The sequence below is a fragment of the Enhydra lutris genome, unplaced genomic scaffold (genome assembly GCF_002288905.1).
Source record: "Enhydra lutris kenyoni isolate GAN:26980312 unplaced genomic scaffold, ASM228890v2 scaffoldscaffold13, whole genome shotgun sequence".
NCBI lineage: Eukaryota > Metazoa > Chordata > Mammalia > Carnivora > Mustelidae > Enhydra > Enhydra lutris.
The window spans coordinates 48885136-48910759 of NW_019154097.1; the positions used below are offsets into that span (position 1 = coordinate 48885136).

Here is a 25624-nt window from a genome sequence, read left to right on the forward strand (position 1 = left end):
ACTGCCCTCCCCACCACCCTCTGGAGCTCCGGCTTTGCTGGTCGAGGCACAGATGGGGGTCCGTTCCATTCCCCATGTGAGAGAGCTGTCTGGGAGCAGAATGGCGGCCTGTGTCTATATATCTCTATGTGTGCGTGCGCGCGTGTGTATATATAATAGACTATATTAGAAAATTCTCTATGTATAAATATAAAACACCGGTATCCAAACGTGACACCACAGCAAACTAAAGTGCTTGACAGGAGTTGGGCATGTCTAAGTAGTAGGTAAAACTATTATTCATCTCGAGTACCCAGGATGAGGGAGGTTGCCGGGGAAGCAAAACCATGGGGGGCCTCCTGGCCTGGTGGGGGTGGGGAGGAAAAGGGGGTGCTGGCACAAGCCAGGGCACCAAGGGTACCCTGCACCCCCCCACGGCCCCCCAGCCTTCTCAGCCTGTCTGATCACTGTCCAGGTCAACCCCACACCTCTTCTCAACCCCACACCTTGACCCAACTTTGCTCATTGTGCTTCTGTCCACAAGGAAACCAGCACTGGAAAGTCGGGAATGGGGGGGAGGCTTGCTCCCACAGGGGAATGCTGGTCCGTCTGTGCCCACAGCTTCCTCTGCCCACACGGCTGGGAGTGAAGGGACCACTACGTATGCTGAGGGCAGGAGGTGAGGATTACTGTCATCATGATTAGTAATTTGAGAAATCAAACGCCATCACTCCTCTAGGCCAGGCCCTGCCTTCTCTCCTCTTGGGCCTCCTGCCTGGGTGGGGGCTGGAGAGAGGAGGGGAGAAGCCTTGGGGGCAGCTGACCTGGGAAGCTGCCCTTTTATCTGCAAGCCCCAAGCGAAGCATGAGCACCTCCACCATCCCCAAGACCGCTTCCCTGGAAAACAAGGCCCATTCTGGTCTCAGACCCACAGAAATGCCACAGGCAAATGGTCACCAGAGCTCCTGGGAGTAGAGGGGCCCCAGAGGGCAGGGAAGAGGCCCCCCCCAGGCCACAGTGCTACAAGAATGGGTTGGTGGTTGGAGGTTTGGAGGCAAACGGGCTTGATGAGGATCCAGTCTGGAAAGAAACAACAACCACAAATTAGGGGATTAGGGGAGAAGAGCTGGAGGCCGGGGAAAAGATGTGGTCCAGCATTCCTTTCTCCCCCAGAATTACCGCGCTGGGGGTTGTGGGAAAGTCAGGGGCCTGAGGCGAGTGGGGGGCAGGGGAGTGTGGGAGACAACACCACCCACGGAATAACCCAGCACCCCCTGCGTTGTCAAGGCAGGGCTTCCAGCCCACACTGTCCTGTTCTCCTCAAAGGATTCTGTCCCGGACCCCCAGAGAGAGGCCACACCCGCACTCACCACGAAGGGGTTGGTGGAGGTCCCGGCTGGCTGGCTCAGTTGCCTCTGGCCCAGCTTGGCTGGTCCTAAGTCGCTGAAGGAAGAGCCTGGAAAGCAGGAGCAGAAACTCAGCTGACGCAGCCCGGCCCCTCATGTTGGGGCTGAGCACTCCACCGGGCAGGCCTGCAGGCTGGGGACCGCCCCCTCCCACCGTGGCAGCAAGAGCCTGGCCTTTCTGAAGTCTGCGAAGGAAGGTGTGCAGCAGAGTCAGAGGAGACCAGGCCGGTCTATGGCTTCTCTGGTCCCCCCTACTGGTCCAAAAGGGAACTAGCTCAGATGTCTGGCTCCCTGATAGTCCTAATAGTCAGGGCCTCCGGAGGGGCTGCAGCCCCTCAGCGGCTGGGGGTGGGGGCTGGGGGTAAGAAAGGAGGGTCTGGTCTGAATCCCTTACCATTCTGCTGCTGAGTCACCGAGGTCTGTGCAGGGAACAGGGGTGGTGGGAAGGTGCTGACGAAGGCCCTGGTGGGTGGCACTGTCTGGGGGAAGCCAGGCTCAGCGCTGCTCATCCCAAAGCTGGGCCCTGTGGAACGAGGACACGAAGTTCAGGTGAAGTTCTGGAACGCAGGCTGGAGAATGGTTCTTCCTGGATCTCTCCAAGACGGGGGACATGGGATAGCGTGTGTCCCTAACCAGAGGTACCCAGTAAAAGTACCCGGAGAGAGCCACGGAAGCTTTTGGCTTTCACACCACCTAGCAAACCAGGCCTCTTCCTGCCCACAGTGGCTTGTGGCATGGAGGGCACAGCAGTGCCGTGCAGGGGCGTGGCCCGGAACCGGGGTCAGCTGCCAGCTACTCATTAAACTGTGCCAACGAAAGCAAAGTATTAGCCCTCTATGGGCCTCAGTGGTCTCATCTCTAAAAGCAGGCTGGACCCCTTTCCTAGGGCTGCTGGGAAAAGCCAGTAAGGGGTGTAAAGCTGTGAGCAGTGGGGTTTGCCACGCCGACAGCGGCGCTGGCAGCCACCAGGCATTCTTCCTGACCTCAAGGTTTTTAACAACAACGACAACGACAACAACAACAAAGGCAGGGGAGGAACAGGGAGCCAGGATATCCCAACACTCCAGGCCGATGAGAGCAGCGACCGGTGCAAGGCTGCAGGTGGGACACAGAAGATGGGGGTGGGGGGGACACTGCTGAGGGGCGAGAAGGGAGAGTCTCTGCCACATCAGTCGCAGAACCAGCTCAGGAAGCAGCAGTCTGTTTGTCATGATTCTGAAATTCTCATTCTGGGACTTGGGTGGTCGTACTCTTTGCCCACTAGGCTGCCTGGAAATTCAGCCTGGTCTGGCCCGGTGAAGGGTGAGAAGGGGCTGATTTCAGGACCAAGACTGCCTGCCACTGCTCCGAACAGTGGTATATATATATATGTGTGTGTGTGTGTGTGTGTGTGTGTGTGTGTGTGTATGAGAGAGAGAGAGAGACAGACAGACAGAGAGAAGGGAAAGGGAGGGATGTGCGCCCTGGAGAGAGTCAGGGCCAGGGCAGAGTCCAGAGGCTTACCTGTGGCCAGGCCGTTGGGCTGGAATGGGTTGGTAGAAGGCAGCTGCGGGAGAGCAGCAGGTACCGTGAAAGGGTTGGTGAAAGTTCCTTAGGGTAAAACGGGGTAGAGGTGGGAGAGAGAGAGAATTAATCTTTTCTCATCTGGTTAATATTCAGGAGACAGCATTCCTCTCGACTTTCCTGTGTTTTCTCCCCTCCCCTCCCTGCAGAGTCCCCACTTTCCTCTTGGCCTTGGATCCCTTCCCAGGGTCTTCACAGCCAAGACTCACCTCCAAAGGCAAGCCCAGTGCTGCCACCTCCACCAGCTGGGGCCGACTGGAGCGTGGGGACCTGGCTGGCCACCCCGAAGATGCTGTGATGTGGGAAGATAAGTCAGCACACAGGGCCCCAGGCATCAAGGGGAGAAGCAGGGCAGACCCTGTCCCAGCCCATGGGAGGAGCTCAGCAGGCTGGGAAAAGCAAGGCTCTGCGGCCCCAAGGCAGAGTCCCCGACCTCTGAACCCACCTGCTAGGGATACCTCCAGCCGATGGTCCAGGCGCCAGGAAGCCACCCATATCTGCAAGGCTGCTGGGCTGACTGGCCGGTGCCAGCGGAGAGGCCGCAAACGGAGTCACCTGGCTGCTCCCTGGGCGATCACAGGAAACAGAACAGGTTGTGCTGGGGTGAGGCAGGAGGGAAGGGGCAGGAGGAGAGATGGAGGTGGGGGGAGCAGGGGAGACGCAGCAAAGTGATGGCATGAGTGCACCATTGATTGAGTCCCCTGGATTGTCTGGTTCAGAGGGCCTCGACTCCCGCCAAGAGTACTAGGTAACATGGCCCTCTGCCCTTGTCCATCTCCCTAGTGCTCAAACCGCCCTCAGGTCGGGTCCATGTCCCTCTGGCTGTAGGCGGATTTGCGGTTCCCTTTTTTCCCTCAAGACATGGAAATGTCTGTCCTTTCCTCAAATCAGCATTTATGGATAAATCCTAGGAAGGGGCAGGTAGAGGGGATGGGCGGGGAGGAGCTCTGAGGGGCAGAAAGCCCAGACGCTCAGGAGCCTCTCCTGGAAGGTGGGGCCCTGCGCAGGAGCCTGCACAGACAGCTCAGCTCCTGCTCCCACCGGAGCTGCCCCCTCTCGGGAGGCCACCCTAAGCCAGGAGCTTAGATCAGGGTTCCTCTGCCTTCTCTGGCCATCACATCGCAAAAGAGAAATCCCCAAGGGCGAGCCCACGTGGGAAGCTTCCAAAACAGCCTGAGGAGCGAGTCCAAGACATCCCTGTCCTTTGGAGAAAGCCTTTGTCTCATTTCTATGATGGGGTCCGGTCCACCACTCTGGGCTGTTGTGAGGGCAAAATGAAGCTACGGATGGATAAGGCTTGACTTTTATGAGCGCCGGAAGATTCGTACCGAAGGCAAACACGCTTCGCATGGTGTCTGCCACATGCCAGTAATCCGAAATTGTCTGCTGGATGACAGCGTGAGAGGGTGAGCGAGGAGACCTGGACTCCAGTCCGGGCCCTACTCTGGCTCCTGCTGCGACCTGAGCAAACCATCTTACTCTCCTGAGCCTGTTTTTGCTTGCCCTCTCCTCAGAGGCCTGGAAGACCACCCGCCCCCAGGTTAAGTATTTTCCGCAAGTATTTGGAAATCTGTAACGCATGCACAATGGGGAGGTATCATCCTAACTTTTGATACAATAAACTGTCTCCAGGGTCAGAGAAACTAGGCAAGGTCTCCAAGGAAACACGATGGCTGGCTCGAACACAAGCAAACCAGAGCCTCTCCTGGACCCCCAGCTCCAGGCTTTCCACGTGCTCTGTCTCCACCTTGAACAGGAGCCCCCCACCCCCCTCCGCCGCGGTCCTCCCCAGCCTTTGGGCTTTAACAGAACCGTGTCCTCAGGTGGGTCTCCTCTGACCTCAGTCTGAATGAGAGCCTGGTTTTCCTCTCCTGACACCTTGTTCTTTGCCCTTGTGGCCCTTGACATCTTTGTAGGGACGTGTTTTTGTTTCGGTATCAACTGTGTCCCCCTTTAGACCAACTCTCCCTTGCCAGGAGTTTTCTCACGGATGTAAGTTACAAATGTGCAAAACAGGACACATGTGGGGTAATTAACGGCAGCGCCGTCTGACAGCGAAAGACTTCTTCATTCGTTCTACGTATTCATCAACACGGGACGGATTAAATAAATTATAGTGTACACATAAGCAGGACTACTGTGCAGGCATAAAAGAACAATGAGGAAGCTTTTCATGTACTGATGAAAAAAGATCTAGCCGTACTGTTCAGTTAAAACATAAATCAAGGTACAGAACGGCATGTCTATTATGCCACGAAGCATGGGGGAAAAAAAAGAGAGAAAAAAAATAGGATAATAAGAAAGGTAAGTGAAGGCCACAGGCTCCTCTTCCCAGGGGCATGGCGGTGGAGAAGTGGGCTACAAAGGCTGCCTAAAGGAGGGTAACCCAAAGCCTATTTGTGGGGAAGGGGGAATGTGGTGGCAGAGGTGGAGAGAGTGGAGGGGAGACTCAGATGAGAAAACTGGCGGGGAAAACCCTGTAGAGAGTGGGAAGGATGAGCGGGCAACCGTCAAAGGGCAGATACTCCCCACCCCCTTAGAGGAGGGGGATAAGGGCAAGGAAAAGGGAAGACATAAAGCAAGGGAGGTGGCCAAGCCAGGCTGGTTCTCAAGTCTATGCTGCTCCCTGGCCCCCTCAAACTTTAGCCTGGCTTCCCCTAAGTTTGGGGGCTTTTCTGAAGACCCCAGAACTATCATTTGAAGCTCCATGCACTTCCTTCCCTAAAGGGCAAGGCCAAAGCCCTTTGGTTTAAGGGGATACTTAGGTACTAGGCATCTCCACTCAGACTTGGAGAAGCTGAGTCCAGCAGGGAAGGTAGGTGCCCAGGGCCGGCCTGCCTGCTCCGAGGTTCCAAGGTTGGGCTGCTTCCCGAGTGCCAGTGCTCACCTTGGCCACCCTCCTTCTCAGTCCCTGGGCTTTCGACGGGAACCAGTGCGAGGCTACCACGCCACTGAGCATTCTTGGTCTGCATCCTCCCCAGGCCCCAGGCGGTCAGAAAGACTGGAAACCAGCAGCCTGGTGTTGAATCTTCTGATTCTCGGGGGGCCCTGGCCTTTCCTGGGCTATGACTCGGGGTATGTGGAATTTCTGAGTGAACACAGCTTCCTGTCCTCACTTAGGTCAGACTCCCCAGCCCTGCTCTGGGCCTTTGGGTCAGGAGCTCCGAAAGCGGGGGAGGTGCCGTTGTGTTGTCCTGCCGCCGCCAGGCTGTGTGTCTCCCGGCGGACACTAGGGGGCAGAGCCGGCCCTCGCGACGGCCAGGTGGCTCCAGCACTTTCCGCTGGTTCTGGGGAACCTGGGAATGGAGTACCTGCGTTCGTTTGCTTCCTCTACACTTCCAGCGACCCATTCCCTGCGGCTGGATTGGTAAACATGCCTTCTAGCAGTTTCGGGGGAAACGGCAGTTTTAGAAACTTCCCCTCTCCAGACTCCCCCTCAGAAATATAAAAATACAACCAGGCTTGTCAAAAAAGACACCCACCTCTCACCCAAGTCTCCCTACTTCATCCCCAGTACTCCTTTATGGCACACTCAGAGAACCACCCTCGTGATCAAGGTGCAGTGGGAAGTGAATGGGAGCTGCCACTCATCCGCTATTCGGGTCTGCCCAGGTCACTGGCCACGTTGATCCAGTTTTGTCAACGGCAAAATGGAGATCTTTCCTTTCTCGTGGAGATAATATGGGGATGCTCCTCACAGTGGCTCACAAGGGCTGGCTGGCTCTGGTGGGCTGCAGACCGTCTCTTTTTGAGATGACCAGACACTGGACAAAAGCTCACCCCAGTATCAGCCAGAGAGGGCTCCTGACACCTTCCTTCTCTCCTTTAAAGGTTGGCCCTTTAGGCAACGGATTGGGACAGGCATGCATTTTTCTTTTCTTTTCTTTCTTTCTTTTTTTTTTTTTTTTAAGATTATTTATTGGGGCACCTGGGTGACTCAGTGGGTTTTAAAGCCTCTGCCTTTGGCTCAGGTCGTGATCCCAGGGTCCTGGGATGGGGCCCCGTATCGGGTTCTCTGCTCAGCGGGGAGCCTGCTTCCTCCTCTCTCTCTGCCTGCCTCTCTGCCTACTTGTGATCTCTGTCTGTCAAATAAATAATTAAATAAATAAATAAAATCTAAAAAAAATAGTAATTACTTGTTTACAGAGAGAGAGAGAGAGAGAGCGAGCGCATGAGCACAAGTAGGGGGAGGAGCAGAGGGAGAGGGAAAAGCAGGCTCCCCGATGAGAGGGAGCCCAACAGCCACCTAGGACTATAACTTGAGCCCAAGGCAGGTGCTTAACCCACTGAGCCACCCAGATGCTCCAACAGGCATGCATTTCTGGCCGGACCAATTTATAACCACCTTGTACAGGCTGCTTCCTTTCGAGCTCTCATTCCAAGAACACTTCCCTCTTGCTACACTGAATACTCCTGTGCCAACTTACTTTCTTACTGGTAACATGCAAAAGGGCCAATTACCCCACACAGTACCGGCCATGACTAGTCTTTAAAACTTCTGTGAATATAACGTGTGGAATTATCATCTGACCCTAATTTGTGTTTTTCCGTTGATTAGTCAGGTTGAAAACACTTTCATCTTTTTCTGGGTATTATTAGCTGCTTGTAGCTGTTCCGTGTTATCCTATTCTTTATTATTTACATGAGGTTTGTTTTTTAAGATTTTATTTATTTGACAGAGAGAGACACAGCAAGAGAGGGAACACAAGCAGGGGCAGAGGGAGAGGGGGAAGCAGGCTTCCCGATGAGCAGGGAGCCCGATGCGGGACTCAATCCCAAGACCCTGAGATCAGGACCCCAGGCGAAGGCAGATGCTTAACGACTGAGCCACCCAGGCCCCCCTATTTATAGGAGTTTTAAAAAAACACATGATGGTTATTAGCTTTTTATCTGTTTTCCATATTGTAATTATCTTTTCCCTGTTTCATGCCTTCAAGGACAATGAAACATTATTATGGAACAACTTTTAGGACACCTTTTATCATTTAGAATGTGACCTGAACAATTTCTACTTCTTTTTTTTTTTTTAAGATTTTATTTATTTATTTGACAGACAGAGATCACAAGCAGGCAGAGAGGCAGGCAGAGAGAGAGGAGGAAGCAGGCTCCCCGCTGAGCAGAGAGCCTGATGTGCGGCTGGATCCCAGGACCCTGGGATCATGACCTGAGAGGAAGGCAGAGGCTTTAACCCACTGAGCCATCCAGGACCCAACAATTTCTACTTCTTAGAAGTTTATGTGTTGTCTCTTGGTCTGTGGTCAGATTATAAAAGTGTTTCATGTTTGAAAATCCTGTCTTTTGATTACAAAGTTCTACTTCTACTTATTAGGTCAAACTTGTTCAAGTGTTAGTCAAATGGCCTACTTTCCTCCATATTTGTCTACGTACTTGATCTACTATTAATCTTGTGAGTCTGCCTTTCTGTTGCAGTGTTACATTTTCATTGTGTCTAACAGCTTCTGCTTTCTGAATTTCAAGGCTACCCTGTCAGGTACTTTAAGTTGGTTAACATGAGGACTTCTTTGTAAATTTTAACTGCATCAATATAAAATGTCCCTCCTTGCCCCATTCAAAAAACCGAAACTAGAATAAAAACAAAAGCACGCAGACAATTCGCGGTGCACAGTGGGAAGGTGGTGGGCAGAGCAAGAGAGTAGGGGAGTCTGGGCTCTGGGCCCAGCTCTGCCCCGCTATGGGCTGTATGACAGGGAACTGCCGAGCTGCTTCATGGGGAAGCTGGCCACCTTGGAAAGGTTCCTTCCAGACCTCAGAGCTCTCTGCTCAGAGCACCTGAGACAGGCTTCTACCTTGGGTGGGCTGTGGGGTGGGAAGAAAAACTCACCAAAGCTGTAACTTCCAGTTAGCATCCGACTGGCTGGCAGTGGCGGGGGGCGGGGGCGGATGGGGGGAAGGGGAGAAAGAGAGAGCGTTGTCACTGGCTTTCCCCAGACATCGGGTCTTTCCAGCACGCCGGCTGCGCTCTTGTGTGTCCAGCATGGGCAACCGCAGAGGGCCAGCCCCAAGGCTATGAAGACCTGATGTCTGGGGGCTCGGGGAGGAACCAGGTGCTTTACAGCAGCGGCCTTTAGGGTATTTTCTTTTGCGGGGGGGGTGTGTCTCTCAACTGCTGCACAACACGACACTGAGTTTACAGGCTTCTGCTCTAACGGGGGTGAGTGAGGACTTCTGGAGACTATCTTGGACTCTGAGCCAGCCCTCACCCTTTGCGCAGTGTCCAGCACGGACCATCAGAGCACTCTAGAGGAAAGCTCACGTCCACTCTTGGTTTTTCGAGGACTGGAGTCTCTCCAACTTGCCCGTCAGAGATCTCCTATGCACACCCCCACAATTCCTGCGGCAACTGGGCTGCTGTCTTTCCGGGACAAAATGGAGCGGGAGCCCCTTTTCCTGCCAAGAGTCTCCCTGCCCCCCTCTTGCTTTCCTGGGCCTACTTCTCTTCCTCCTCTGTCCCCTCTGCCCAGCTCTCTAGGTCGGTGCAGATGCAAATGAAGGGCAATACATGAATGCAGTTGGAAGCGAGGAGGGGAGCGGAAGGGAGGGGAAGAGAGCAGGGCAGAGTTTACCTGTGGGTGTCGGCTGGGCCTGGAATGGGCCCTGGCTGCCAGGAGGAATGCTTCCAAACGCGGACGGGCCGGCGCTACTGCCAAAGGCATCGAAGTTGGCAAAGCCTCCGTGGGAGGGTGTCTGGCCTACAGGTGGAGGGAACATAAAGGCCATATATATAAAATGGACATATAATCGATTAAATATGCACTAATTGGGAAGGCCAAAGGCCACTGATGAGACACTTGCCTTTCCACAGGGTCCTGCTCAGGGAGAGATGGCAGGGACCTGGGCAGAGGGCCAGAAGCCCGCTGGGGGAAAGGGGATGTCAGAGGCCTCCCAAGTTCACTCCCTACCATCTTCCTTCTTTATTCCATGAGGCATTCACATTTTTGTCAGGGGCTACTTTGGGCTAAATCACGTGGGGGAAAAAATAGTTGGTTTTGGCGGGGGAAGGGGCTTGAAAGGCAAAAAGGAAACTAGATGCCATTTTATTCAACCCTCTGTTGGCTGTTGCTGATCTCTGGGAAGAGAGCAGGGGAAATGGAACACAGGATAAGCCCCGCCCCCATTTTAACGGAAAAAGACAGTAATAAAGAGGCGATCCAGTGTTCTCAGAGGAGGCGCTAGAGTCCCCGACTGTCATGTTTTCTGGTCAAACTCGCAGATATAATCCCGGCCACTCTATCTGACCCCGGCCCTTCCAACCCTGATGCTTCGTAACTGTCGGCACACTCATTTGTGGGATGGGAGCTAAGAGCCAGCGGGGGGCAGGGGGTTGTGGGGGGGAAACTGGGTCACCCTAAGGGCGTGAATGCCTTGTGTCAGGGGTAATACACTGTAGGAATGTTCTCTTCCCAGCTCCCACTTACCCCCGAAGGCCGGGAATGCAGCGAAAGCTGGTGCCACAGGGGGAGCAGCAAAGGGATCTCCTCCTATGTCGGCCAGCAGGTCAGTACTGGCTTTCTTGACGGAGGAGTGGGGAGGTGGCTGAGAGCTCCGGGGCTGGGACGTCCGAGGCTGAGACTGACTGACAGACTTGAGAGGAGAAGGCATGACATAGAGCACCTGGGAGTCCCAGACATGACCCGGCCCCTGCATGGCTCTCTAGGCTGCCCCCAGATAGGCACGTGGAGAGAGAAGAGAGGGAGAAACTGCCCTCAACTGAGAGACTTCCTGGGCACAACTGCCTGAGCCCCTCACGTACCTAACTTCTCTGTCTTCCTAGCGTACCAGCTCCCAGAAGCAGACATTTCAGAGCCCTTCAGGGACAGTAACACTGAGCTACACAGGGATGTTGCCAAGAGTACCCCCTCCCCCCCCAGGTCCCCAGCCCCGGAGCTGGGACTTTCTCCTCTTTCCCAGGGGCTTGAGGCATTGTCCCGGCCCCTCTGCATTTCCTTGGAGCAATGGTCAAGTTTGAGGTTGATACTCTGACTTCCCTAGATAGCACTTCCTGTCGGGTTCTTTCTTCCAAAAGACAGGCGGCCAAGGTGAGTCCGAGAGACATAGGTAACCGCAGGGCGGAGAATTAACTCACATCTCCTCTACTTCGTCTGCTAAGTCCGGAGCTGGGGCTGGATTTAGGAAACAGACGTCCCTGTCTGCCGAATCCCTAGCTAGTGTTGGAGGGCGGAGGGCGGGTGTGAGAGTTACCTGGCTAGAGGTGGAGGCTGTGGCTGAGAGAGATGGCGCAGGCTCCCCCAGGAGAGTCCGCAGGGGCTTTCCTTCCCGGACGGAGCCCTGGATGGGGGTGGAGGCACTGCCTTTGGTATAAGCGGGCCCCTTGACTTGGTCTGGGGGGACATACCTTTGAGAAAGAATAGTCAGGCTGAGAGGAGGGGGTAACACCACAGGCCATGCTCAAGTGTAGGCATCTGGGAAGCACAGGTGACAGCAGTCGAGTCCCCTGGCCTTTGCCCACGGATTTTCTTTTTCAAACTAAAGGGACTTTCGTAACTCAGCCAAGTTCTGCCCATCCTGAGGGTCCCCCTTTACTGTCAGATGCTCCTTCTTTTCTGCAGGAATGTTCACTTTGCTCTGACTTGGGCCGGGTTTTCTCTCCCCTCTCCATTCTCTTTCTGACATCAAACCCCCATGGGTTTCAAGTAACAAACTGCCAGCAATGCTGCTGGACAGGTGATGCTATTTTCCAACTCCTTTCCATTCCCACAGAAAGTTTCTGCCCCCTCCTATTCTAAGTGCTCACGATCTATCCTGCCAGCTTCTGCTACGTCTGATAAAATCCCCTCCACTCCAGTGTATGTACGTTCTACCCTGGAGGTATCTTCTTTGTCTGGAGGACACCCCCAGCAGGGTCTCCAAAATGCTGTTTTGTCCACAATGATTTCCTTGCTGTCTGCATTCTCTTCTCTGCCCTAGAGTTATCCCCCCAACATGCACACACCCCTGAGATTAAGCCACGGAAAGTGCCACCTGGGGAGAGAAAAGGCAGGGCAGAGCAGAGATGCTGTTCTCGTCACCAGGAAAACAGAACACACATAAAATGCGGATAAAACGCTGGGTTAATGGGGCACCTGGGTGGCTCAGTGGGTTAAGCCTCTGCCTTCAGCTCAGGTCATGATCCCAGGGTCCTGGGATAGAGCCCCGCATCGAGCTCTCTGTTCAGCAGGAAGCCTGCTTCCCTTCCTTTCTCTCTGCCTTCCTCTCTCTCTGCCTGCCTCTCGGCCTACTTGTGATCTCTCTCTGTCAAATAAATAAATAAAATTTTAAAAACAAAAACAAAAACAAAAACCAAACAAATAAAAAAAAAAACCACGCTGGGTTAAAAGCACAGGCTCCAGGACATGTGCTCCCAGCTGCCTCTCTGCATATATGGGCCCAGCTGGGCTTTAACCTGCCCCATACTCCCTCAGGCCCACCCCTTCTCCAAGCAGTCTAAGGTCTCTCCAAAAGAGAGGCATCGAATCTGCGAGGTTAGTGACTGGGAACAAGTTGTCCTTTAGGTAGCTTTATAATTTTGAAGTCTGGCCTTTGAGAAAAGCCCCAACTGGACCGTCCGACGAAGAATGTCGTGGGACGTGGGTGTGCACAGCAATCTCTTTCCTCCTCCTTACCATCTCTTTTTCTCGTATTTTTCCTGGAGAAACTCCTTCACCTTCTGAGGGTCCCTGGAATCTGGTATTAAAGATGTCCGAGCATCAAAAAGGCCCAGCCAAATCTTCCTGCAAACCTACAGGCATGGAATCAGGTGAGAGAGGAGTTCGGGCAGAAAGCATGGGATGGGGAAGAGAGCACCCCCACTTTATTCATCAATACGTATTTACTGAGCACAGACACAGCTGAAAGTCTGGGTGTATCTACAAAGCAGACACCATCCCTGTCTTCACAGAGTTGACCATCTAATGGGGAAGGTCATGCCTTAGGTAAGTAAAAAAAAAGATTTATAATTACATGTTATGACACAACTTAGAAAAGAGAGGGCCATAAGAATTATGGGGAACCTGGGGCGCCTGGGTGGCTCAGTGGGTTAAGCCTCTGCCTTCGGCTCAGGTCATGATCCCAGGGTCCTGGGATCGAGCCCCACATCAGGCTTCTGCTCAGCAGGGAGCCTGCTTCCCTCTCTCTCTCTGTGCCTGCCTCTCTGCCTACTTGTGATCTCTGTCTGTCAAATAAATAAATAAAAATCTTTAAAAAAAAAAAAAAAAAGAATTATGGGGAACTAAATCTGGATGGGGGTGGGGTCAGGGACAAGCTGTGGCTTCTAGAACACCCCTCCAGAGCCTTCCCTGGTTGGCACCCTCCAAGTAAGCCAATCACCTTCAAGCTAGGAGGACTGCTAACACCAAGGATGGTGTCTTCCCACCGCCAGCAGATTTAGCTGCGGAAGGGGTCTAACCCACATTCGAGGACACATGTGGGCTTAATCCCACGGTGCTGAGGGTTGGGTCCGTAGAGCTGGATCCAGGAGATCTTACTCCAGGGGGCCCGCCCCGTCTATTCTGAATGTTCAGGAATGTGGAGCTCTAACTGTCCAGGGGACGTCTTCCCTGTGAGTGCCCAGGAGTCACCCCCTACAGAGATTTTGCTCCTTTCCCCCCCGATTCCTCTAACAAGGGCCTAGACAAAGCACAATTTGTATAACCAAGATTCCACGGATATACAAATATACATAGACAGGATATACTATACACTCACTAAAAAATAAAAGAAACTCGACCAAAAAAGAAAGCTACAGTCTTGAGGCAAAGCGTCCCCTGGCCAGAAGGGCAACAACAGCCAGCAGCCATTCCATCGGTGGTGGCTCACCTCGTTTCCGCGGGATTGCAGGAATACAACTTCAGGCTCAGTGAAAGTTGTCATGGAGATGGACTTGACTCGATGAGGGGGGTTCAGGCCTCTCCTGTGCGAGAGAGACAGGAAGAGAGGCACAATGCAGTTAGCACTGCAGGTCTGTTTATGGGAGGAGAGGTGGGCAGAAAGGATTAAACAACACATGAATTAAGCTCAGAGAGATCCCTAATTCAAGGAAAGAAGGGAAGCGAGAATGTTTTGGAGGCTTTTAATGACAGTCAAGAATGTGTCATGTTCCCTGTCGCTCTGGAGAGGAAGGCAGAGCCCGCCCACCCAGAAGCCTTCTCTTCTTTGCCTCAGTTCAGCCTGCAGGCTGGGGGGTAATTCCGGGAACTCAGAGATGGGCCCACTTCCCATTTCCTGTTTTACCACTGTTTTACACCTGCCTGCCCCTCCTCTTTGTCTCAACAGAAAGTGTGGTGGTAGGGGTGGAGAGGGCCCCTCTCTTTCAGGAAAAATCTCTGGGAAAAGAGATAATCCAGGTTTTCTCAGCTCTCGATCTTTCGATGAAGCAGGAGGAAGTCAGCTTCAACCATGAATATGAGATTGGCATGAGTCAGGAACATGCATCCCGTAGCGATGCTTTTGTGCCAGCTCTGTTGTGTTCTGTTAACTCTCTAGGAGTCTAGTTGTGCCCACAGAAGCCCTGTGGAGATTACAGTAGACAAGAAGGCTTCCTTGCCCCGACTCAACTGCCCTCTGGAGTGTTCTCACAAGGGAAACTTGGCGCTAAGCCAGGTTCCCCTTTCCTTTTCCCTTAAGTTTTACTCTGGTCTAGACCACCAGCACTTATTGGATGAAAACAGAGCTGGCCAAACCACAGTGAGTAAACCAGCCCCTGGGAACGGCACGTGAATGAGCACAGGCACCGGCAGGAAAGACAGTTTCAGCTCATGTGGCTTTTCAGACTTAAATTCCCCTGAGGGGCGGTGGGGGGGGGCAGAATGAAAGGGCAAACCACGATATGAAAATAAAAGGAACTCGGGAAGAGGGTCCTGGTTGGTGCCATCAGGAAAGCAAAGAGGAAGGCAGAGACCACACAGTTTACCAAATGGAAACCGTAGAAAAAATTCAGGCTTACAGGTGCATGCACAAAATGAAGGTGTCCCTGCGAGCCTAGAAGAATGGCAGTGTTGTGTAAGCCTACACCGAGGCAGTGGGGGGGTAAGGGGGGACAGGTGACACAGTCCAGGGCGAACAGTGAAGAGCGGTAGCCCCTTTGAATGATAAATTACTGACTGCAGGATTCTAACAAAGGACGGGACACCGAAGGCTGTAATTGAAGGCATTTTCAGCAATTCTGCTGCTAGATTTTTAAGTAAAGGGTCTCAAAATACTCCTTTAAAAGACAGTATCAAAGAGGTCTGATGCCCCAAGGAAAGATTAGAGCAGCAAAATCCAAAAGCAAGGCTTTGTAACTACGTGTCAAACAATAGCTCTTAAATCTGATCGGCCCTGAAAATTCTAAGCACATTCAGAGATACTCCACAGTTTTCTCTCCTAAAGTCTGTCTTACTCATGGCCTAGTTTTGTCTTGAAGTCCAGACAGCCTTTTATATTCTTTTCCTAGCTCTTGGTCACCTTAATCCCTAAGCCCTTCCCTCTCTCGAAGGCCAAATGGTCAGAGTTTAGCCAGAGCAGACCTCTCCCGTCCCTGCGATCCCAGGGATCCCAGCCCTTCCCCTCCCACTTAAAAACTACATCCTTTGCCAAAATACAAGGTATTGTGGTAGGCACTTGGAGGAATATAACAGTTATCACTCTGTATCATACAGATCACTTATCATGTAGGACCTAGTCCTTGATCACTGGGCGCTCGCTTACAGTGACCCTAGACACCTGGGCAAAGATACTTCTTGACACAGTTGGGTGCCATTTAGGCATACACAGAGCCGGATCAGAGAGAATGTGGCACCAGGATGCCAGAGTCGGGGAAGGAAGAGAAATGGCCCTGGGAAAAGTAAAATGTATTAGGCTAACACTAGAAAAACAGATTCAAAGTCTATCACAAAAAGGTCATTGACATTTCCTGAAAGGACAACCAGGAACTGTTAGCAAAGTGTAAACAGGGAGGTGTGTTTCCTAATGGGGGAGGGGGAAGGACTTGACCCATTCATCAGTCTGGAGGGGATGATTAGAACAGAACTTCCTATGGCTGAGCTTAGACTGGAGGGGCTTTTTTTTTGGTGGGGGGCGGGGGGAGATAGGATGAAGGGAAAGCAGAGAAAATAAGTGACTTAGGTGCTTTGGGCCAAATGAATCCGAGGGAACAGGATGTTTCCGTTGCACAGCACAAAAAGCAGTGCTCTGACCTTGATGTCTGTAGACTGGATTATGTATAACTAGAGCCACAGTTTGGGGGCAGGGAGAATTCTCTACAAGGCAACATTCTGCAGCCCAGGAAGAGGACCTAGTTACATGGCCTATGAGTCAGAGCTTTTTGTTTCTGAATCAGAGAGAGGCCACCGCTGGCTGACAGGAACAAGTTAGACACAAGAGCCCCTCTCCTCCCAGAAGCTGAAATCGAATGGTTGAGGGGCTCGCTGGGGACATAGCAGGGTCATGCGAGGGGCCAGAGCTGAGTCACTGGCCTGGAATCAAACAGAACCAATCTCCAAGCTGCCCCCAGTCTCCCCGACATGACTCACAGCTTTCCCCCCCAAAGAAGTGAGAGCTAGAAGGAGACACTGCCCTTCGGGTATCACAGCAAATCCATTCTGTTATTCCTGACCAGGTGGTGCTGGGGAAACACAGAGATAAATTTATTTGCCCAGAATAGGGCAAGTGTTTCCAACGGAAAGCAAGTACGTTACTAGGACTCGAGCCTTGGTCCATTCGGGAGGCCTTCCACTTCGGTTTTGCAGGGCACCTGACTGGCATTCCCTCTTTGAAGTGCCCTGAATTATTACTGGCAGCCAAAGGACCTGCAGGGACCCTAAAGCCCGCCCAGGGCTCTCTCCTTGCCTCTCTACCCCTTCCCTTTGATGCTACCAAGCGTAGGACTATTCCTACAAATACCACACCTTTTGTTTTTCTGTGGTCGTCACCCTTACCACGGCCCATATTTCGCTTCTGTCTTGCTTGGTGAAAGTCTCAGACCTGCTCAGCAGCTCAGATAAGAAGTTTCTGTCAGGTCAAACAATGGAAAAAAACAGTTCTACCCGGCACCCAAGTTCTTTCCTTTGTGCCAAACTTGGACCTGGGAATTCCTGACTTCTGAGTATTTCATGTTTAGGTTCATTCCCCCACCACGGGGGGTTTCTTGGCTCCTGGGATTCCAGTCCTCTGTCTCTGTGCAGGATTCTTATCTTGGATCCAAACATCACCAAAGAGAGTCCCTATTAGAGACTCTTACTAGTCCCTAATAGGAGAGCTCCCCCCTTACCCTGCTGTAGACTCAATTTCACTACTTTTAGGGAACTTCTTCCTAATCAAAAATCCCAGCTTCAACTCATTTCCTGTAGTTCTTCCTTAGTGAAAGTGATTAACCGTTGTCCTCTGCCCTCCTCTTCAAGCTCATTCTTGGTTTCTTTGACATTCTTCCCTCTTCTTTTCATCTCTTTGGATGAAAGGTGAGGTGGGAGGCGATGGAGGGAGGGGACTCACACAGGGGCCAGGGACACGTCTGCCTCTCTCACCCAGATGGATGGAAAAGTACTGAATTATTGAGCAACACACTATGCCTTTTCCTCCATGGAGTAAAAGAGCTTCAACGAGGAACCACTACCAGCAAAGCCAGATGGGGAAACTAAGGCACCTGGAGGTTAGGGACTTGTCACAAAGAAAGAGCTGTCAAGCACCTCTCCTAGGCACGCAGCCCAGAGCTCTGTCCACCCAAATCCTGACTTTATCCTACTACTGGAATAAAGTTGTGCAGAAGTAGAGAAGACCAGTATCTATTACTGAGTCCTGAAGGACTATGGATTAAAGATGGACCTACGGGGTGCCTGGGTGGCTCAGTGGGTTGAGCCTCTGCCTTCGGCTCAGGTCATGGTCTCGGGGTCCTGGGATGGAGCCCAGTGTCAGGCTCTCTGCTCGGTGGGGAGCCTGCTTCCCCGCCCCGCCCCCCCACCCCCCCACCTGCCTCTCTGTCTACTTGTGATCTCTCTGTCAAATAAATAAATAAAAACCTTAAAAAAAAAAAAAAAAAAAAGATGGACCCAAACAGCCAGGTTAGGGAAGCATGCCACAGACTTTGCTGAAAAAAACTGGGTGTCAAAGACAGTGCCCATTCCTGATGTCAATGACATTTTAGGCCCTAAGAGCTATTTTTTTTTACCAAAGAAACGTGGTCTATCCATTGAGGAAGGTGGGCAAACCAGAACAAGGAAAAAAAAAAAAAAAACCACTGAAGGCACTGTTTTGGAAAAAGTACTTTTTAGCAGCAATCTTTACCCTGTCCTAGCTGTGCTCTCTAAGAGAAGAGTCAGACACAACAAAACACATAGGCAGATGTATATGTTGGGGAAATGAAAAGGACCTATATCCAGGTTAAGGAAACTAGGTATTGGACAAAAACCAAATGAATAAAACTAGGTCAAATTTGGGACCTACAATTGTGGCAGCATGAATATAAATTTAGAAACAGCCCAAACTAGCAGCTTCTCTCTCAATCCCTCACACCAACGCTGTGGTTTTCTGCTAGAGCTGAGAAAACATTTCTCATGAAAAAAGAAAATGAGAATGAGCTCTCACATATAGTGATGAAGCCACAGTCATACCCACCCACCAGTATTAGAATCGAAAATTTTCTGCAGACCTTGGAAAATTCAACTTGGGCTGCACAACTTTGTCACATCAGTCCGTGCAGCCAGCTGGGAGCTCTGGTAATTGTGCTCACTGCTCCCAGAACACTCCACTCCCCCAAGAGGCGGACATATTTGCAACATCTTCAGCAGAAAGCCAGCTTTCAAAATAAGGCCAGTCTCCTCGTCTTCTTTCTCTGGCTATGGTGCTAAATGTTGTACTTGAATGCTTGCCCCCCTCAATACCCTTGTCCTTTTTTTTTTTTTTTTTTAAGGTTTTATTTATTTGAGAGAGAAGGAAGAGTGCACAAGCAGGGGGAGTGGCAGAGGGAGAGGGAGGAAGCAGGCTCCCCGCTGAGTAGGGAGCCCAACTCGGGGCTTGATCCCAGCACCCTGGGATCATGACCTGAGCCAAAGGCAGATGCTTAACCGACTGAGCCACCCAGGTGCCCCAAAACCCTCGTCCTTTAAACAAAGAATATTTCTTCTCTTTCCGTCATCATACCTCAACGTGAGCTCCCATCACTCTCTAGCCCATGCTGAGCTTTACCTCACAGCACTTATTACCACTTATTACCAAATAATTATATATTTAATGATTGACTTAAAGCCCATGGCTTCCACTACGGTGTAAGCTACACGAAGATGGGTACAGTTCTGTGCACTGCCGTATCTCCGGTGCCTAAGACCGTATCTGGAGCTTGATAGACTCGGACACTCGATAAATGTATGTTGACAGATTGACTGAATCAATGAGCAGCCTCTTGGGGCCTACCATGATATTCACTTCCCAGCACCACGAAATCCTCATCTGTGGGCAATCAACCATGTGGGTTTAAGATGTTAATTGGGTCTATGTGTCCCCCTGGAGCCAGGCCCCTCCACGGCCTGCTAGACAGTGCCTGCTTCCTCTTGACTCCACGCCCAGTGATAAGCACTTCCACCTTCTGTTCACAGCCCACCCACCAGCTCCCAGCCTTGCCCAAGGTGCATCAGAGGGCACAGGCAGTACTTTGTGAAGACCCTTTTATAAGGTTCCTTTGCCTTGCCCTACTTAGCTCATGCTAATTAGAACTTCAATTAGTACAGGAGAAGTACCATCAAGAACTTAGGCACAGCCAGGAAAACTACAGCTGGCTTCTAGAATTTCCTCTTTCTCTCCTTATGATGTCAACATGCCCTTTAGTTCAGCTTCATTTATTGGCCCGGCCTTTTGATCTTTCACTAAAGACCAAAAATAATGAACACAGGGGAAAGGTGGTCACGTTCTGCAAAGTGTGCCCTGATATTTAAGGAGTTAACTGTTCTAGCAAAAGAAATCAGGTTTTTAATGTGTGCCAGATCCCCTGACCCTCCTTCTGTCCTGATTGAGGGATATTCATTATAGAAAGGAAATGTTATCTATGGGATACTTTAAACCAAGATCTATAATATATATATATGTATGTATGTATTTTTTTAAAGATTTTATTTATTTATTTGACAGACAGAGATCACAAGTAGGCAGAGAGGCAGGCTGAGAGAGAGGAGGAAGCAGGCTCCCCGCAGAGCAGAGAGCCCGATGCGGGGCTCGATCCCAGGACCCTGAGATCATGACCTGAGCTGAAGGCAGAGACTTAACCCACTGAGCTACCCAGGCGCCCAAGATCTATAAAATATTGAAAATAGTGTCAGCCCTCCCATTTAGTCGGTGCTTTATCTTCTGTGCCATGCAGCAAACCATGGGGATGGATTAATACTGTTTCCAAACATTTCCTTCCTAGGACTCAGACTCTGATATGCCATCAGTTTTATCCCCCTGCTCCCAGACTCTATAATCAGATTTTCCTCTTCATAACAGGATCTTCGGGAATCTGTTCTTTCTCTTCCTGCTATAAATAGTCCTAAACTTCGCTCCTTCTCTCCTCAGAGTACTTGTCCCAGCCTCAGTTCTATCCTTTTGGCTTCATTTAAGTCTCTACCTTTTGACACCTTCCTGTTTGGGTTCTAATCATTGTCCCAAGAGCCCTACTACTAGCGTTTACTTAGACCCAAGTCGTAACACACAAGTGAGGTTGCTCAGAACACAGAAGTTTGGCAAAGGAGGTAAAAACCCCAGAGAGAGAGAGAGAGAGAATCCTACACGGTATCTGAGACCTGGATCTTCATTTCTGATCTGCCGTGATCAGAACTAATATCCAATAACCAATGCTGAAAACAGCAACCCCCATAAGGCACTGGATAAATCAGTAAACCTCTCTTTGCTTCTGTTCTCCCATCTGTCATGTAAGAACAATACTGCTCCCTCCTTGGCTCCTAAAGGTGTAAGAAGAAACAAGGAAAGCCCCCCCTTGTTAAACACAAAACTGACAAACCAATATATTAAAGCAATACTAAACAAGTCAGAACGAATCTCTTGATGGACTTAGATAGAATTGAGATACAGGGTTGGTATGAAATGGTAATCACCATCTAACTAAATAATTCCCTATGGCCGGGGTGGGGGGTGGGGATGGGGGGGCGGGAAGAACCTTACTCTGTAACCAGAAATCTGGCCTGGAACTGTGTGGCTCTAAATTAGCTCGGGCATGACCAAATACAGTGCCGGTGCCAAGTGTAGCATTGCAGATTATACAACAAAACTCCCCCAAATCTGGAAAGAGCTGCCAGATGCTACTACCAGGATCAAGCCATGGCAACAAGAAGCTTAAAGGTGTAAACTGTTACACTTAAGGATGGCTCATCCAGATCCCCAAACCTTTGGAAAAGTTAAGCTCTCTAACAGGGTAAACGCATCCGCTCTCTTCGCTTAAGACCTGCACTCCAGAGCCCTGCACCATTAGGATCCGCCCCTGAACGCCGGAACGGGGCTCCTTACCTGTCACTATCTCTAGGCTGTCAGCCCGGGTTAACTTACCTATTTTAAAGGGGTTTCTCCATCTCACACTCCAGGATGGGCACAAGCCGGAAGGAAGAAAAGTACGCCTCCCTCGAGAGCCCAGCTTACTGTCCCCCTTTCCTATTTGCCCCTCACCTACAGAGAGTTCCCTTTCAAGGTGTGTGTCATTCTCTGGCCCTTTAAATCTCTAACCACCCCCCACCCCCGCGCCTGTTCCTTTCAACTCTCCTCCACTTTCGGTTCGGTTCGCCGACCCCTCCGCCCCCCTCCTTCGGGAGTTTCTCCCTTCTTGTCCGGTGCCCTTCCTTTCCCCTGCAGCGCGACTCCAATCGTGTTTTGTCTCCCCTGCCTATTTCCCTTCCCCATGACACCTCTCTGCAGCAGACGACCCTCTCAGCGCATCAGGAGCGTGCCCAGGCCTCCCCGCCGCCCCGACCTCGGCTCTGTCCCTTCGCCCCGGATCCATGCTGTCCCCAACGCCGACACTCCGCAGCCCCTTCCCCCCACCCCCCGCCTACCCGGCGCCAGTCCACTCACAGGAGGCCAGAGCAGGTGGTGCAGACGAAGCTGCCCACGGTGATATCCACGTAGGTGACGCCGCGCTGGGCGCACTCGAAGCAGTGGCGGTTCCCCGCCTGGCTGCAGCCGCCCAGCTCCCGCACCCGGCGACACCACACCTCCGAGGCCGCCTCCGCCTCCGCCTTTCCCCCGCTGACCCCGCCACCCGGGCCTGGACCCTTCTTCGCCGCCATCACCATGGTTGCCCGCTCCCTCGGACCTCCTGCACGCAAGTCCGGAATCGTCCCTTCAACCACAGCCGTCTTCCCGCCTCCTCTGCCTCCTCCGCACAACCGGCTACCCTGACAGAAGCTAGGGAGCCAGAGACGTCCGCGAGAGACTCCTCAACCCTTTGCCTTGCCTATTCTGCACGCTGATTGGTTAGTCTCCTCCCACCTCCTCACTCTGATTGGCTCGACATTGGACGGCCTTGGGTTGCCGAAGCCCCCAACGCCACGCCCCACCGCCTTCACCATCAGGCCTCTCTGGTTGGCCCGCAGAGACCCTGCCGCGAGAGCCGTGCGTGCCTTCTCCCTGTCCCCGCCCCCTCTCGCCACTGCCTCCACGGCGGCCCGCCTCCCAGATTCGATTGGTGAGTCCTCGGAACACGGGCTCCGACGCTAACTCTGATTGGCTGGCGAGGCTGCAAAGTTAGCGCGCGAGAAAGAGTAGGTGTCTCGCGCGTGCGCAGCCCTGGTCCTTCTGAATGGTGGCGCTGATTCCCGCCAAATTTCAAAGGCCCAGTCACCACTAGACGGTGCAGAGAGGTACGAAAAGCAGAAAAGTGGTCATGGAAGGGACCGAAGGGAGGAGGAAAAGAAGGGAGCCCTCAGAGGAAGGGAGAGAGGGGAGGGAGTGCTTTAAAACGCTCTTTCATTTTACTGCTACGCTATGCCACGGGAAATCTCATTTTACGGAGAGTTTGGGTTATACGACTCGAGTTAGGTCACATGACCCGAGTTAGGTCACATGACCGGTATGTGGCCCGGCCATGATGCTGATGTGGGTCCTCGTCTGACGTTAGAAACCCTGCTTTTAACCACCACGCCATCCGTGGAACGGTGTTTGACAAACACGTATGGGTTTCAGGTGCTGTTCTAGAGAGTGGAAGTCCAGCAGTAAACCAATCAAAATTCCTGTCCTCATGGAGCTTACCGGCTAGGAGAGGGAGGCAGACCATAATGATAAGTCCTACGCAGAGAATTAAAATAAGGTATTGGGTTTTTTTTTTAAAGATTTTATTTATTTATTTGACAGACAGAGATCACAACTAGGCAGAGAGAGAGGAAGGGAAGCAAGCTCCCCGCTGAGCAGGGAGCCCGACTGGGGGCTCTATCCCAGGACCCTGGGATCATGACCCGAGCTGAAGGCAGAGGCTTTAACCCACTGAGCCACCCAGGCGCCCCTAAAATAAGGTTTTGTAAAGGAGGGTGCCTTGTTGGGTATTTTAGATTGGTCGGTGTAACCATCTCTATTGATGTCGCTCAGTGATATTTAAGTTGAGACCTGAGCAACTAAGAGGAATCATCCATGAGAAGATTCGAGGGGGAGCAATCCAAACGGAGGGAAAAGCAACTACAAAGTCCCTAGAGCATGAAGAAACTGGGTGTTTTGAAGCTGCAGAAAAGAAAGCCAGCGTGACTGGGGCATGGTGAGTGAGGGGAGAATGGAGGGGATTGTACTGGAATGGGAACCGGTTGTGTAGAACCTTCCAGGCTTTCGTAAGGAGTTTGGGTTTTCTTCTAAGTGTGTTGGGAAGCTGTATCAGTTAGAATTACGTCCTCCTATGACAGAAAACTTCCAATAACTAGGGCTTAAACAAAATGAAGCTTATTTCTCTCTCGTGTAAAAATCTCAGTAGGCGTTTCAGGGCTGGTGCATTTCTCCACTACAGCAGGGGCCCAGGCTCCTTCTATCTTGTTGCTCATAGGGCATTACCTTTGCTCACAAGTTCACCTTGTGATCTATTCCAGCTTCAACCATCATGCCTGTTACAGCAGCAGGAGGAGCCTGCTCTTTTTTTTTTTTTTTTTTTAAGATTTTATTTATTTATTTGACAAAGAGAGAGACCACAAGTAGGCAGAGGTAGGCAGAGAGAGAAGGGGAAGCAGGCTCCTGGCTTAGCAGAGAGCCCGATGCAGGGCTTGATCCCAGGACCCTGAGATCATGACCTGAGCCGAAGGCAGAGGCTCAACCCACTGAGCCACCCAGGCGCCCAAGCCTGCTCTTTTTAAAGACATGCCAGGAGACTGCACACAACCTCCTTGGCTCTCTCTGGTTAGAACTCGGTCACATGACCACACCTACGAGCAAGGAGGGACTCTGAAAAATGTGTTCTTTATTTTGGGCTTCCGTATGCTCACCTGAACTTAAGAGGTTCTGTCACTGAGGCAGAAGGAAAGAAAGGGCATAAGGGTAAAACTACAGTGTCTGCCACAGCAGTCATGGAAGAATTGTAGCAAGGGCGAGGCATGATCCGATTTTCAGTTCTAAAATCATGCTCACTGGAGGGGAAATGGTTATAGGTGGCGAAGATTGGAACTAGGGCAACCAAGAAGTGAGTTCCGCAGTCCAGGTGGAAGGTGATGGCGGCATAGACCAGGGTGTTAGGAGTGGGTTGGAGAGAGATGGATTGATTCAGGGAATGTTTTAGAGGTAAAATGCACGGGATTTGTTAATGGATTACATGAGGTGATGAGGAAAAGACAAGTCACTGGCAGCCTTGCTAGAGAAGATTGTCCAGCAGAACTCTCCGTGACCGTGGACATGCTCTGTCGCTGACTGTCCAATATGGTAGCTCTCAAGCCCTTGAAATGTGGCTAGTAAAACTGCAAACCTGGGATGTTAATTTAAATTAAATTAAATCTTAATTAATTTAAATTTAAATAGCCACATGCGGTTGAGGACTAGCATAGTGGACAAGAGCAGCTCTGGATTTTTGTTTTGGTGGCTTATAGGGCCATTTCTTGAAGAAAGGGAGACTGTAGCAGGAGCAGCTAAGTGGATGCTGAGAGCTAGAAATCAGTAGTTTTGCCTTGGGCATGTTGATTTGAGATCCTTATGAGGCCTCCACGGGGCTGATCAAGGAGCCAGGTGGATGTATAATCTGGATTTGCAGGCGAGGCTAGAGCTGGACATGTTGATTTAGGACTCATCAATAGCTAGGAGTTATTTAAAGCTATGGGACAGGATGAGCTTGCTTAGGTACAGCACATAGACAGAAGAGGGCCCAGAACTAAGCCCTGGGAACCCACACCTGTACTTTGTTCCGCCTCTCCAGCCACAGAGTGTTCCTAAAAGGAGACAACATCAAGTCACATCCAGATAAGACAGATGTGACATCTCAGGCCACTTTAAACATTCTTTCTAAGTTTCAGAGTTCACTGCTTCAACGTGCTGCCCATTCTTCCTATATTCTCTGTAGCCAAGTGTTGGCTCTTACTATTCTTTTTTTTTCTAAAGATTTTATTTATTTATTCAACAGAGAGAGAGAGAGAGAGATCACAAGTAGGCAGAGAGGCAGGCAGAGACAGAGGGGAAGCAGGCTCCCCGCTGTGCAGAGAGCAGGATGAGGGGCTCCATCCCAGGACCTTGAGATCATGACCTGAGCGGAAGGC

General features: G+C 51.5%; 1 protein-coding gene across 2 annotated transcripts; it reads right to left on the minus strand.

Moving 5' to 3' along the window:
* Positions 1-359: 359 nt before the first annotated feature.
* LOC111145941 (ArfGAP with FG repeats 2) lies at positions 360-22296 on the minus strand. Of its 2 annotated transcripts, XM_022501256.1 has the most exons (13): positions 21987-22296; positions 13782-13875; positions 12590-12705; positions 11169-11322; positions 10385-10550; positions 9533-9658; positions 8791-8823; positions 3394-3514; positions 3158-3240; positions 2889-2975; positions 1780-1908; positions 1350-1435; positions 360-1059 (listed from the first exon to the last, which is right to left on the minus strand). In XM_022501256.1, exons 1-13 carry the CDS (start codon positions 22205-22207, stop codon positions 1000-1002), a joined length of 1476 nt encoding a protein of 491 aa, XP_022356964.1. In that variant the 5' UTR covers positions 22208-22296; the 3' UTR covers positions 360-999. The 2 variants fall into 2 exon arrangements, with proteins under 2 accessions (XP_022356964.1, XP_022356965.1); XM_022501257.1 differs by lacking the exon at positions 8791-8823 and having other exon boundaries at positions 361-1059.
* Between the last annotated feature and the right edge of the window lie 3328 nt (positions 22297-25624).